We start from the raw sequence: 15,641 nt of genomic DNA on the forward strand, positions 1-15,641 counted from the left end.
TGCTCCATCGTCATTTGCGCGGAATCTTTAATCATTCATTTTGCACGTCGGAGTGTAAACATGAGCGCACCAAACAATCTCCGCTGTGTTCAGCCTTTGGTTTACATCGCTACAACGCTTTTGCGTTTTTTCTTTTTATACCGAGAGACATTAAGGTGGAACAGCAAAAGTCTCGCTTCCGACTGAGATTTACCCTGCAGAGAACATTAAACCAACCCTTTACGATGTGAAGGGATGTTGTTTATCTTAATGCTTGATTTACTTCACAACCTGCCGTAGCTGTCAGTTGAAAGTCAAAATCATCATAAAGGTATGACATAAATTATATTTATTTCCTTATTACATGTAATGCCAACTACACTAGCATATACTGTTACTTTGCATACAGAACCGCTTGAAAAATAAATGTAAATGATGGTCTTTAAATATGTACATTTCTGTACTGTGTTGGTTTCATGTCTTACAATCAAATACATGAGCACAATACGTTTAATAGAACAATAAAACATTAGCACGATACGTTTAATGTGTTCTACAGGCATTTCATGATCTGTTTCTCAAGCAGTGGGTTCCAACTCTTTTTTTTTCTTCTTCTTCTTTTTGACTCGAAGGCCCTCTATATAATGTAATATTAACAGAACTGTAGGCTATATATATATATATATATATATATATATATATATATATATATATATATATATAACGTTATATATATATATTCAGTTCTGTTAATGTCCCAAATATACGATGATTATTTAACCGTTTATTCTGTCCCAACTTTCGGTCACTTTATGGATCATCAATCCATAAAATAGATCATGACTTATGATCTTTGAACGCTTCTTTCAATTATTTCATGGGCATGGTCGTGTTATGTTAGCCTATATAAATGTGTGTGTGTGTGTGTGTGTATGTATTGTCATGAATTAATTTTGTGATGTTCTTAAAAAAAAGAAAAAAGAAAGAAAGAATTGTGACTTCAGTTAAAATATAGATTTTTTTTATTTTAGTGTTTTATTAAGTTAGTTAGTTTTAATATATTTATATAATAATAATAATATATTATTTGAAATAATTTTACATCATGTGGTCATCCTGTTTGCTGGTGCCCCCTTGTGTACCTCTGTCCCCTGGTTGAGAATCACTAATTTAAAGGGTTTTCCCTCAAACATGTCCCAAAATTAGTGTTGACAAAGTTGTCTTTTCTGTCATCATCACCCTCATGTCATTCCAAACTGGTATGGTTTCCTGTCTTCTATAAAGTACAAAAGGAGTTTTTTGCAGAATGTTCAAGCTGCTCTTTTCAACGCAATGAATGTAACATCTCCTGTGTCTCACATCAGACAGAAAATAGTACAGGTTTAGAACGATATGAGGGTGAGGAAATAATTGATATACTTTTGATGTAGATAGAAGTGTCTGGTGATGACTACTTACTAATTTATTATTTACATCGCTCACTTGACAGGTGAGCTCCCTAAGTCAGGGTAGCTGTTCCAAATCATCACAAAAAGATGAGCCAAGAGGTATCCATCCATAGTTGGCCCGGCTCTTATTACATCAACAGTGAGAAACGCTGGGCCAGTGGCATTCTCTCCTTAACCCGCACCACCCTGCGCTTCACCTCTGAGGAGAAACAAGAGAATCTGACAAGCCTGAGGCTCTCGCGAATCATGGAGATCAAGATGGAGTCCTCCAGCTTAATCTTTAGTGCTCTTACTGTGTTGGAGCAGGGAAACATCAAGCACTGGTTTGGGTCTCTCAGGCCTTGCCGTACTACCGTTTTCCACGTGCTAGTGCACTTCTGGAGGGAACGGCTGCTGTCACCCACAGAGCCACAGGGAGCTGAAGCTCCTCTCAGTAAGGGCCAGGAGCTGATCAGCCTGATATCTGGAGCCCAACGGAGGTTGGAGGATACTGGAAAAGTCCTGAACCACCAGGGAGAGCAGTTTGACAACATGATTCAGGGCCTGGACAAGATTGAATCAGACTTGAGTGTGGCAGATAAGTAGGTTTTGCTCAGATTCAGAATCCTAAATATTCAACTTTGATACATACACTCTTGAAAAAATGTTCTTTATTGGCATCTATGGTTTCATGTAGAACCTTTAACATCCAAGGAACCTTTCCATTCCACAAATTGTTCTTTATAGTGGAAAAAAAGGTTCATTCATCCATTCCTTAAAAGGTTCTTTAGATTTTTAACATGTTCTTCACACTTAGAATAAATGGTTGGTTATTTTAAGAACTGCTTACTGAAAGTTTCTTTGAGAAACCAAAAATGGTTCTTCTATGGTTATTCCATTGACACATAGTCAAACCAAAAATTATTTTTACTAGTGAGTGCAGGACACTCATTTATGTAAGTGATGATAGCAAAATAAAGTAAACTGTGACACATTATACCCAACAATTCTTCACACAGTGGGATACCAGTAAAATATAGAAACCTTTGGGACCAAAAATTATTCAGACACTTTGACCTGTCCATATTTTGCATAAGTGTTTTTTCTTTAATTGCTAATGTGATCTTTTTACACCACAGACTGATCAAAATTAAGCACTGCTTGGTAATTTGTTGACCTAAATTAGTATTATCTAATTGTGGACCTTAATTTAACAGCTGACAGCTATTCAACCTAATTCATTTGTGAGACAGTCTAACAGAAGGATGGCCAAAACCAGTGAAATATCAACTGATTTGATAACTCTGAGTTCTTGTCATATTTTATTACCATTTTCTAAACTATAGCGAATAAACTGTGATAATGTGAGAAATGTTGAAGGTGTCTGAATAAATCTTGGTTTGACTGTACATCTTCAGCAGCTGCAGTATCCTACAATCATGTGTTGTATTTATAGTAATGATTTATCTAGTTGTAGTCTTGCAGTTCTACATTTAATGCCATTGATTCTCTTGTGTGCAGACTACTCTCCGAACTGGAGTGTCCGTCTTGGTGGCCTTTTGGCAAACTGCCATGGAAGAGCCACCAGGAGGCCAAGTCTGAAGCAGCTGCCAAGGTGCCCTATACTAAAGGTTCAGGCAAGGGCCAAAAAGTCATACTCAGCATTCCAGCTGTTATCGCTCGTGTTGGAAACTCTGAAAACATGAAACCAGGTAGCCTGATGGTTTCGGTCTCCTCTCTGGAGGTTCGAGATGCAAACGGACAGCTCCTTCATTGCTTTGAGAAGGAAGAGGTGGATGATATCCATGTGCACAACCCGTACGAGATCAGTGTTCGGCAACGCTTCATTGGGAAACCTGACATCTGTTTCAGAGTTCTCTCTGCCAGGATGACTGAAGCTTTATCTGTATTGGAGATGCAGTACAAGAAGAAAGTTGAGATCACACGTGACTATGCAGCATTTCAGGCAACTTTGGCAACCACACCAGGAAGCCCAGAAGGTGGAGGAAACATTTGGAGTGCAGGTACAGTTAGAGAACTAGCTAATGTTTCCACGGATCAAAAATTACAGTAAATTATCATTTCTAATAAATGTCATTCATCAATTCATCAAATGATTCTGTACTTGCAGCTTACCACCAAATCTTTGTTTCTTTGAGTAAGCGGTTTAGAAAAAACTAACTATAACATTCTCTACGCCGGTCTTGGGTATCCACTGCTGTGTAAACTTTTGCACAGTTTGTTCAGTTCATGGAGCTCTTTCCTAACAAACTGATGATCTGAATCAGGTGTGTTAAATAAAGAAGACAAAATGTGCAGAGTGATGGGTCCCCAGGACCGGAGTTGATAATACAGTAGTACCTTGCAAGCAGAGTAATTACAGCTACACATAAGAAAACGTTCAAATTCTGACAATGGATACACGTAACACTGAAAGTCATAAGGTATTTCTACCACATGGTGGCAGCCATGCTCCAACAGCAGTTCATTAAAAACCCTCTGAGATCCCATTGTTGGCTTCTTAATAGGCCTATTTACCAACATTCTTCTAATCTTAACAACAAATCTCAAAGAAATATATGAGCTCATTCTGTGTCACTTCAGGTCATGGAAAGGATATAGATGTGCCAGTGGAGGTGCCTGCTGGTGAACTGACACAACTTCAACTTCAAGTGCTTCAGCCCACTGTTACTGAGGCAGAGGCACAGGAGCTAAAACAGGTTTGAGATCAGTGTGGTTGTCACTCTTTATTGCAGACAAATACAGTACAGTACAGTCAAAAGTTTTGGCAGTGTCAGATTTTGTGTTTTGCAAAGTTTGCTGCTTCAGTATTTGTAGATTCTTTTTTCACGTTTCTATGGTATTCTGGAAAACAATAAGCATTTCATAAGTTTTAAAGGCTTTGTTTTTGACATTCAATATATGCAAAGAGTCAATATTTAGGCCTACAGTTTTGACCCTTCTTCTTCATAACCTCTGCAATTCACTCTGGCGGGCTGGATATCAGCTTCTGGGCCAAATCCTGAATGATAGCGATCCATTCTTCCCTTATTAGCTCTCGGAGGTGGTCACGATTTGTTGGCTTTTGTCCACTAGCCTTTTGAGGATTGACCACAGGTTCTCTATGGGTTTAAGATCTGGGGAGTTGCCGGGTCGCAGATCCAAAATTTCAATATAATGATCTCCAAGCCACTTCATTATCACTCTTGCCCTATGACTTGGTGATCTACCATGCTGAAAAATGCACAGACCATCATCAAATTGCTCCTGGATCTTTGGGAAAAAATCTTGCTGGATGTTTTTATACCATTCTTTATTCCTGGCAGTGTGTTTGGGCAGAATTGCGGGAGAGCTCACTGCCTTGGATGGAAAGCAATCCCACACATGGGGTTCAAAAACTGAGTGAACATACGTAAACTACAGTGTGACTGGCTGGGGCCTGTAGTTTTTTATGACTTAGGCGTGGGAAGCTGACTCTATGCTTTCCCCATTCCACAAAGATATAAGGTCTCAGTGCTGTCATCTGCAGACGACCGCAGTGCCAGCAGTAAAACCTATCAGTGCTCAGCTGAGGTGCATCATGGTATGCAGAAACCAGGCTTAAACACTGACGCAAAAAACATTTTTCATCAAGTGCATCATTATGGGGCTGTGCAGAATGGTGCACTTCGTGTTGAATAATTCCAAAACACAATATTATTGCTGTTACCAGAGGTAATTGATGGTTGGTCAACCATCACAGATATCACTTTTCAGTGTGGTTTTGGGGTTGAGAAACACTAAAAACAAACATGTTAAGATGCCACGAGGGGAAGGAAAATACGTTTTTGGATGAGGATGAGGGCAGCTAGTCATGTAGAAGATTGTAATGTACAGAGTACAGACTATAATAATGTAACAAAAAAAGATGTACTGTAAAATGTCACTCTTCACAGTAAGATTTAATTATAACATACAAAATATTAATAGTGTTCAGTCTCATTGTGACCATAACAATAATTGTTATTCAAAACATAACCAAAGTCCTTTTCAAGGAAAGTGACTCAGCGACTATATTTGCAATGTCTCCCGGCATCCAAGACCAAGTTCTATCTACTTGAATGGGGAAATCCTGAAATATCAAAAACTGCTTGCCACACTCATATTTAAACAACTTATTTCAAATCAGCAACAAAATCTCACATGAATTATCCCATAAATGTTGTTTCTTATGCTCAAATAGCGTTAAAAAAGCTGATATTTCAGGCTGGACCAGCCAATGCACATATGTAGTCCTAATCACGCGTTTCTGACTGTTTCTACGGCAACCTGAGCTTCTAATGGCATTTACAGTGATGCAATGAATTTACCAATTGGCAATTAGCTCTTTTATTTAGAAGGCGGGACTTATTCCACCATATTGTGCATTGCACTCTCATAGTAATAGTAATTCATTGTAATATGAGTGCACCGTCTTTGTATATCTAAAGTCTTTGTCATAATTTATTGTTCTGGGCATTTTAGTTTAATTGTATTGTAACTTTTTTTAATCTTTATTGTTGATTATTATTCTATATACACTGAACTATTATTCATTATGATATATTAATAGTGTCTTCCTAGTGTAGGAAGATAAGGTATTATATTATTTTGCTTGCATCCAAAGTAGATTAGGTTTATTATCAGTTTCACCACATTTACAACTTATATTCAAATCCATATTTGGTGATTGGATACCAAATGTACATCACTAAAAGCAAGCGTTAATGTCTAAAATAATTTGTGATCTCATCACTTAAACCATTCAGAGGTAGTTAGGAACACATGATGTGACTGCATCACTCATTCGTCCCTAATGTCTCCTGAATGAACACCAGCATCTTAGACTGGCGACTTAGCTGTCTGTCAGCCTCTGTGCAAAACAGTTAAAGTGACAATGACAGTAAAAGTTTTAAACTTGCTGAATTTAAATGGGTCATGAATTGAGAAACCTCAAACTCAAAACTTCCTTGTTAGTCCAAAAATAGCTTTTATTGAATCCAAGCTCAGAAAATGACTCGTTTGGAATGTTGTCACATTACGACGTAATAGTGCGACGAAAGACCGCCTCTGCAGAACCAAATCAACGCCTACTTCTACATCATTGTCTTTGGCCCTGCCAACTGGCACGTTAGTGAGATGAGAAGAGTGATAGAGGATCACTGGACTAAAAATAACATTACCTTCCAAAGGATCCTAATGCTAGGAAAGTGGTTACTTATTTTCAACTATATGAATGTCTCAGTATAGCATTATTTGTTTGTTTGGTATATTTCACTGTGGATTCTTTGGTAAATCAGCATTTTGGCACAGGCTTTGCAAACAGTCTTTTACTGTAATATGTGGACGAGACAGTAATGCCACAACATGTAAGTAACCGTGATAATTCAAATGCCTAATCTGTGATCAGTGATTTCTTATATGATTCATACAGTCATGCGTTATTTGTCTCAAAATCATTCATTGCTCTTTATCAAGCCGGAGGTTAAAGGATCAAACTCACATTGTTTATTTTAGTATCATGAAAATATTCAATATTTAGAACTGCAACCCCAATTATTCATTGTCATCCACATGATTATGTTGTGTTCTGTGTTTGTGTAGATGCTCCAGCAGCTGAAGAATCTTGCCCTGGAGGCTGAGACAGAGCTGGAGCGTCAAGACGAGGCTCTGGATCTATTGAGTTGTTCTACCGACCACACCACCATGAACATTAACAGGCACACCAGCCGCATGAGGAAACTGCTGTGAACTTAATGCTTAATGCCAGATTAATGGTAAGATATTCACAGGTATACACAAAAAAATCTTTAGAAAGTGTGTTTCTTAATAGCGCACTGTTTAAATACTGTAAATTCATTTGATCTTTATGAGGAATGTAGAAAGCTGTAAAGAGAGCAATAATAGCAAGAGCAAAAGGTTTGGGTTAAAGGTTATGCATTTTGCATGCTAAAAAAAACATACGCATAAAGGTAGGAACAACCCAAACTGACGCCAGAGAACTAGCGCTGATGAAAGCTGATTGTGTTGTCACCTTGCGTCGCCTGCGTCGGGGCAGGAAAAAAAGTTCTCTATATCTAAAAACTCTAATTGGCTGTTCAGCTTAGTGAATGAGTCAGTGGATGAGAATAATAGCAAAACTGCAAGCAAAGAAGTCAAAACGGTACAGATGTAAGCCTGTTCTAATTTTACGTAATCTTACCCGAGTGTTCTTTGGCGAATATTTCAATATTACCATGAGCAGAGTGGAATAATGAAAGAGATCAGCAAGATTGATATTCAAAATGGTAAGCATGCACTGCTTTGTTTACGGTTTGTGTATCTGCAGCCTGCAGCGTCGGTTTCCCTTTTTGAATGATGAATATAGACGAATATATCTGCAGAAATAGTCTCATTTACACGCAGGCGCAGAACACGCATTCTAGCTGACAGTCGGCTGTAGTTCTCTCGGTGTGTTCAAGTGCAGTTTTTTCCCCCCGACGCAGGCGATGCTAGGCGACAACACAGTTAGCTTTCATCAGCGCTAGTTCTTTGGCATCAGTTTGGGGTGTCCCTACCTTAAGAATGAAGTGTCATAATATTTGTAGTAAATATTATAAGAAATTTAGAAATTTTGTCATAAATTTCATCATTCCAATTTAATTTCCTGGACTTTATGGTTTTAGGATCAAGATCGTACTTATTAGTTTGATTTTACTATTGATATTATTGTTGGGCTTGTATTAATGTCTTGTTTATTTTTTTCTGTAAGGCTCAAGACGGACAAAACGTATATCTCCGATTTCATTTCCGGTATGCAAATTTTTCCGCCATTTAGATTTTTGTCAAAAACCTACTTTTGCAAACTAGTCTGTGGTTTTTCACCCGATCGGGACTAAACCAGTGCAGAAATGTTCTTTGGAGTCTGAATATCAATAATTATCGGAAAAAAGTGGAACTTTGCCTCAAGAACCATTGCTGTCAATCAAACCATTCATTAAATATTCGCGAAGATGTTAATAACCTACTTTTGCAAACTAGTCGTAGGTTTTTCGCCCGATCGGAACTAGACCAGTCTAGTACAATTCTCTGGACTCTCTAGATCAGGGGTTTTCAAATTGGGTGAATGTGAGCCTCCCCTTAGAGTAGGTATAAGGACAGCCGAGCCCCCCCTTCCCCAAAATCCCGTCCGCCTGCCCTAACCCACACACGCCTCTGCAGTAAATGTCATTTTTTGTTTGTTCCAGGCAATGATGAGTTTCAATAACAACTGATAAAATGTAAATATTATTTTATTTCCACAACTTTCTTAAAAGTGCATTCATAAACGATTTTTTGCAACAGCAAATAATTTCCAACTTCATGCAGGCCTAATTGAGGCTACTTTTAAAATCACTGAACATCAGTAGGCCTAACCACAAGTCAACAAAACATGCTTAACGTGCAATCGGCGCCAAAGCTACCGCCGACGACACCTGACGGCTGAAATTTGAAGGAGATGCACATCATCTCGAACAAAATCAGCAGTGGTGGAAAGAGTACTGAAAAAACATACTCAAGTAAAAGTACCATTACATTCCAAAAAATGCAGTGCGAGTAGAGTAAAAAGTACTTGTCCAAAAAACTACTTGAGTAAGAGTAAAAAAGTAGCTTATTTAAAAGTACTCATGAGTAGTGAGTACTAAGCTGCGGATTCTACCCCCTTATAATAAACACTCTGCACTACGATTTATAAAAAAAATTGCACTTACTGTAATTCACATTATATTTTGTTTTTTGTCAGAAAGATTGAAGAATATCTATCATCCATCTTTTTAAAATGCATCAAATCAGTACACTCACCACCATTTAAATCATATTATTTGAAAAAAATAAAAAAACATTTAAAATTAGGCGAAAGGCCACTGAGCCTGAGCATGCTATTGTTGCACATAAAATATCAATATTCATAACTGTGCAAAGAATTCAAAAACCTTTAGAAACTCATGATAGTTCAGCATCACACACCATGAGATTAAATAGAGAGATTAAAAATACCCAATTTCTCTCCAAAACGGTACCAATTTTAGTGTTTTGATAAATGAGAATCACTAATATTATCAGATTACCTCACCTAATGCACTGAAAAAGGCTAAGATAGTGAGCTAACACTAATTACACTGTAATTCCATGCTATTAAATATGTTACAATCTAAACGTATGCACATTGTTATAAGGGTGGCATCATCCCTTACATTTTACACGGCTACATTTACTCACATTGTAATACTGATAATATAATTTGTAAGGAAAATTGTGCATTAAATAGGGAAGTTATATCCGGGAAACTTTTACAAAAGAAACACACAAACACACAAATGCATGTCTCTTTGTAGTCTCGGCGAAGCTGTTTTATCAGCATTTGATCACGATTTGTTAAACCGAGGGAACAGTTTGAGAATTCGTGAGTACGGTTTATAAACTGAGCGGATGGATTGCAAAACCGTCGCCACGGATCGTTTTTTTTTACTCACACAGGTGACTTCCTGGGCTCCGTATCCTCACTTAATGCTGACTTCAGTTGACTTGGGACAAGGAAACGACGCATTTTAAAGCTAATACTTGCACACACAATTAACGATATCAATAGAGCTGCATACAGTTATTTTTTTCTTCGCATGTCGCGCCTCCCCTGTGGCTCTTTGGCGCCCCCCAGGGGAGGCGCGCCTCACCTATTGAAAACCGCTGCTCTAGATCAATAATTGAACTTTTGCATTTGGATGGCTGTAATAGGGTCATTTAGAAAAGGGGCGTGGCAAAATACACAAAAAAGCCTATAAATCCTAAATGAAAACTCAGAACTTGACAAAAATTAGTGAGCATATGTGAAATAACATCATTAACAAGCGTGGCAATTTCTATGGAGATCGGACCAAAGGTGGCGCTGTAACTGTTAAAAAGCTTTAAAACCATATATTTCCTATGGTGCATTGCCTGTATTGGCAGTAAATGGTCTTTTCCATCTATTATGTCAGTGGTTACATGCTTGCTAAATAAAACTTAATAACTTTTGATGCTTTTGTGCTTAAAAACCTTAAAGGCCTTAATAGCTTGAACCCCGATAAATGCTGCTTGCAGCTTTAATTATTATTATTATAGTAGGGATGTCAAAGTACCAGTACTTTATTACGAAGTTGACACTAAAATAAAATACACCTATAAAAAATAATGCTGATTTTGAATGCTTACATGTGTATTTGCACATGTGCTCTGAAACGTGCTTATGTTTATGCTACTGAGTGTGAACATTTAAATAATCTTCTTAGTCACTAAGACCATCAGATCTCTGCATTAGGCTTTATTGTAAATGCAGCCTGATAGATCTACTTTTATTAATAGTTCACCCAAAAATGAAAATTATCCCATAATTTACTCAATTTACCCTAGGTGTAGGCTATATGACTTTCTTCTTTCAGCCAAACACAATCAGAGTTACAGTGAGGAAAATAAGTATTTGAACACCCTGGTATTTTGCAAGTTCTCCCACTTAGAAATCATGGAGGGGTCTGAAATTGTCATCGTAGGTGCATGTCCACTGTGAGAGACATAATCAAAAAAAAAAATCCAGAAATCAATGTATGATTTTTTTAACTATTTATTTGTATGATACAGCTGCAAATAAGTATTTGAACACCTGAGAAAATCAATGTTAATATTTGGTACAGTAGCCTTTGTTTGCAATTACAGAGGTCAAACGTTTCCTGTAGTTTTTCACCAGGTTTGCACACACTGCAGGAGGGATTTTGGCCAACTCCTCCACACAGATCTTCTCTAGATCAGTCAGGTTTCTGGGCTGTCGCTGAGAAACACGGAGTTTGAGCTCCCTCCAAAGATTCTCTATTGGGTTTAGGTCTGGAGACTGGCTAGGCCACGCCAGAACCTTGATATGCTTCTTACAGAGCCACTCCTTGGTTATCCTGGCTGTGTGCTTCGGGTCATTGTCATGTTGGAAGACCCAGCCTCGAGCCATCTTCAATGCTCTAACTGAGGGAAGGAGGTTGTTCCCCAAAATCTCGCAATACATGGCCCCGGTCATCCTCTCCTTAATACAGTGCAGTCACCCTGTCCCATGTGCAGACAAACACCCCCAAAGCATGATGCTACCACCCCCATGCTTCACAGTAGGGATGGTGTTCTTGGGATGGTACTCATCATTCTTCTTCCTCCAAACACGTTTAGTGGAATTATGACCAAAAAGTTCTATTTTGGTCTCATCTGACCACATGACTTTCTCCCATGACTCCTCTGGATCATCCAAATGGTCATTGGCAAACTTAAGACGGGCCTTGACATGTGCTGGTTTAAGCAGGGGAACCTTCCGTGCCATGCATGATTTCAAACCATGGCGTCTTAGTGTATTACCAACAGTAACCTTGGAAACGGTGGTCCCAGCTCTTTTCAGGTCATTGACCAGCTCCTCCCGTGTAGTTCTGGGCTGATTTCTCACCTTTCTTAGGATCATTGAGACCCCACGAGGTGAGATCTTGCATGGAGCCCCAGTCCGAGGGAGATTGACAGTCATGTTTAGCTTCTTCCATTTTCTAATGATTGCTCCAACAGTGGACCTTTTTTCACCAAGCTGCTTGGCAATTTCCCCATAGCCCTTTCCAGCCTTGTGGAGGTGTTCAATTTTGTCTCTAGTGTCTTTGGACAGCTCTTTGGTCTTGGCCATGTTAGTAGTTGGATTCTTACTGATTGTATGGGGTGGACAGGTGTCTTTATGCAGCTAACGACCTCAAACAGGTGCATCTAATTTAGGATAATAAATGGAGTGGAGGTGGACATTTTAAAGGCAGACTAACAGGTCTTTGAGGGTCAGAATTCTAGCTGATAGACAGGTGTGCAAATACTTATTTGCAGCTGTATCATACAAATAAATAGTTAAAAAATCATATATTGTGATTTCTGGATTTTTTTTTTTTAGATTATGTCTCTCACAGTGGACATGCACCTACGATGATAATTTCAGACCCCTCCATGATTTCCAAGTGGGAGAACTTGCAAAATAGCAGGGTGTTCAAATACTTATTTTCCTCACTGTAAATAACTGAATCATTAATATTTTATTTCTATTTGAGCTGTAGGCTACATAAACAATATACTTAGAAATGTAGTTCTCACACATTTATGAGCTTTGTCGCTTGCTGTCAATATGGCCCTGAAAGAGGTTAACACATCCGATGCATATTATTGGCTTCAGTACACGCTATAACTGAAAAAGAAACATAACTACCCTCTACTGGTAATGCACGTCATGTGCCAGAGAACTTCACTACTATGGCAGGTCGGAAAATCCCTTTCCCTGGGATGCGCATTCTTAATGGCCACATCTGTACGTCCTGCATTGTACGTCATAAGTCTGTATAATCTGTGTAATGCAAGTTGCCAGGGCAATACCTAAAGCCTTCTGACATCTGGAGTCAAAGCTAAAATGCTTACATTTTCAGTGGTTTCATTCAGCTTCCTATATTCATTAATAAAAATTATTATTTTTTTTTTTAACCTTTTTGTGGGCCAAAGAGGTTTTTCAGATTTTTAGCAGCGGTGTTCTGTCCATATTTACAATTCGTTGCAGCCTTTAGCCAATGCCTACAATGCTCTGGATCCTTCACTGGAAACTGAAAATAACACACTCCTACTAAACGTTTAGTCCTTGAATTCTTGCAACAATAGTTGACAATAGTTTTTTTTTTAGATTATGTCTCTCACAGTGGACATGCACCTACAATGACGATTTCAGACCCCTCCATGATTTCTAAGTGGGAGAACTTGCAAGTTGACACTGTTGTGAAAAGTTTGCTAACAAGTATTCCCTACTCAAGCAAGGCAGTATTTGACTCTGGTCAAGCCTATTCAATATGAGCAGACTAGGAGTGGCCTTGGATGGCAACATGCCCAGTGCATTATGGGTGTTGAAGTTCTCCTAGCTATTTGGCAATGGAAGACAACAACCCTTTTTCTTTTTCACAAGTCAGGTACCACCAATAAAAAAAACTTCTTTCTACCAAATAGGCTGGTTTTATGTAAAGCCCCTTTTCCCAACAGTGAATTTCCACTTTAAGTGGTCTCACATCTACCCAGTGATTCCTACCAGCTTTTTTTCTTTTCCATGGCACTCTCATACAATTTAGGTATAGTCTGTACATTTTCATGTAAAAAGTAAAGTAATAGATTACATAAATGTACCTAAATTTGTACAAAGCTTATTAATGTGGGTGTTGGATCTTGTGATGCATCTAGGGATGTGGCAGCCTGTAGATCACATAAAAACTGTTAATTGCAGTGTACTAAACACTTCCAACAGTTTAAAAAGAAAGTTTTTGTAGATTGTGAGAGAATTACAAAAAAAGTACTGGTGCAGAAATACATCTCTGTCTGAAAAAAATATAATTAGGACTACTCCTCAAAAATCCATTGGCTTGTCGACATGCAAATGATGCACCAGATGTCAGTAGTAGGACCTAACAGGAATCCATTTATTCAAAAGTGTTCTCATTCAGTGTGGATGGGTCTTTTAGGATAACATATCTTATGATTGAGTGATTGAACTACTCTTAAAAAAAAAAACAAATACATATTGTTAATGAAATCGGTCAGTTTTTTGTCTGTGTAATTTGCCATTTTTACTTCCAAAATGTGACTGAGGATCACAGCAAATGTCTTTTTTTTTTTTTTTTTTTTTTTTTTTTAGGTCAACATAGATCTGCAACCTGCAAACTAAATCTGACAACACAAAAATTACTTTTCAACATCATTTTGCATGGCTGAACATTCTAACCCTCTGGAAAAAAATTTAGTGAACGCTGACATAACTTGAGCACTGTAATCAATTTGAAGTTGTTGCTGTTAGGAAGTGACATCTCAGTATTTCACAAGATTCTGTACGTTGTCAACCACTTAAAAGTAATGCACTCTATCTTAGGTGTAATCCTGCTTTATTGTCACTGTTATATGTGTGCTGAACTTCAATCAGTTGATTCAATCAGTTGTTGATTAGTATAAACTGATGATGTATTTATTTACTGTGTTCTTTGTGATCAAGACAAGTGTAAAATAAACTCAAACTGTCATTTGTGTTGTCACTCTTCTATAAAACTGGGGGATTGATTTCGTGATAACAAACTTGAATAAGTTTAGCTGAAAAAACAAACAAAATTAAGGAGTAAACCAAGTTCTATTTCAACATCTTGATTTGGTGTGTTAAAAAAAAAAAAATCTTACTGGTGGCGGAAGCGCTTCATAATAACAGTGCTCAACAGTGCAGAGTGAAGGCTTGTGAACAGCAATGTTGATTCATTTTAGACTGACTCAATGGTGAAGGACTAACACTTGTGGGGGAACCTTGTTATTATCCTGTTGCATCCTATTGGCAAAAGAAGTCAAGCATCTGCCCTTTTGTGATTATGACGAAAGAGAGACCACCGTTTACTAAAGGCACAGACCGTTTTCTTTTGGCAAGGTTAGAGGACCCCTTGGAATCTTGACTTCTGGTGGAAGACGGATAAAAATTTCATAAGAGTTAAAGAGGACATATCATGAAAATCGGACTTTTTCAGCTATAATAGGGTCCCCGGTGCATCTACCAACCCAGAAAACGTGAAAAGTGACAACTCAGTAACTTTGTTTTGGTAAGCCTTTCTCTGCAGGCATGTCAATAAGCCGATCATATTTCGCTCTCCTTCTGACGTAGGTAGGGGATCTTGTTATAATATTACCGCCGGTTAAACTGCACATTTCCACCCACGGCGCCGCCATTTGGTTTTTGGAAGCGACAACAGTGTAACCACCAGTTCTAACGCAATGGCAAAAGTTCGAGCAAAGCATGCAAACTGTTCTGTCGTTGGCTGCACAGACGAGCACAGAACACTATTTGACGGAAAAATGTCACAGCTGTCTTATAAAAACATGCAAGTTGATGAGATGAATCAATATAACTCCACAACAACTACATAGATCCACTAACCATTCAGAAACGTCCAGGTGCAGTCTAAAAGTTGCAACCTCTTCCTGAGTCTCTCCGTAAGGCTGCACTCCGCTACTAGTTATTTCTGAGAGTTTGGATGAGGGAGATTATTCGCCAGAGTATCCGAAGCTCTTGTAAAGGATCGGCCCTGTTCTGAACACCCGTGTTCAGCTATTTTGAGCTGAAATTTCACAGACTTTTTTTCACAGATTTTGGGGACACCATAGATTTATATT

General features: G+C 38.3%; 1 protein-coding gene and 1 long non-coding RNA gene across 3 annotated transcripts in view; both read left to right on the top strand.

Moving 5' to 3' along the window:
* The window catches only part of LOC311292113, an 843,631-nt gene that overhangs the window by 85,070 nt on the left and 742,920 nt on the right, over positions 1 to 15,641 (top strand). The window lies entirely within an intron of this gene.
* snap47 (synaptosome associated protein 47) lies at positions 55 to 14,523 on the top strand. 2 transcript variants are annotated; one of them, XR_014627599.1, is made up of 7 exons: positions 55 to 310; positions 1,469 to 2,008; positions 2,928 to 3,430; positions 4,011 to 4,126; positions 7,029 to 7,201; positions 8,176 to 8,216; positions 14,134 to 14,523. XR_014627599.1 is itself a non-coding variant. In XM_084410880.1 (6 exons), exons 2-5 carry the CDS (start codon positions 1,515 to 1,517, stop codon positions 7,173 to 7,175), a joined length of 1,260 nt encoding a protein of 419 aa, XP_084267006.1. In that variant the 5' UTR covers positions 55 to 310; positions 1,469 to 1,514; the 3' UTR covers positions 7,176 to 7,201; positions 14,134 to 14,512. The 2 variants fall into 2 exon arrangements, 1 of the variants encoding a protein (XP_084267006.1); XM_084410880.1 differs by lacking the exon at positions 8,176 to 8,216 and having other exon boundaries at positions 14,134 to 14,512.

The sequence above is a fragment of the Rutilus rutilus genome (genome assembly GCF_951802725.1).
Source record: "Rutilus rutilus genome assembly, chromosome: 6".
Lineage (NCBI taxonomy): Eukaryota > Metazoa > Chordata > Actinopteri > Cypriniformes > Leuciscidae > Rutilus > Rutilus rutilus.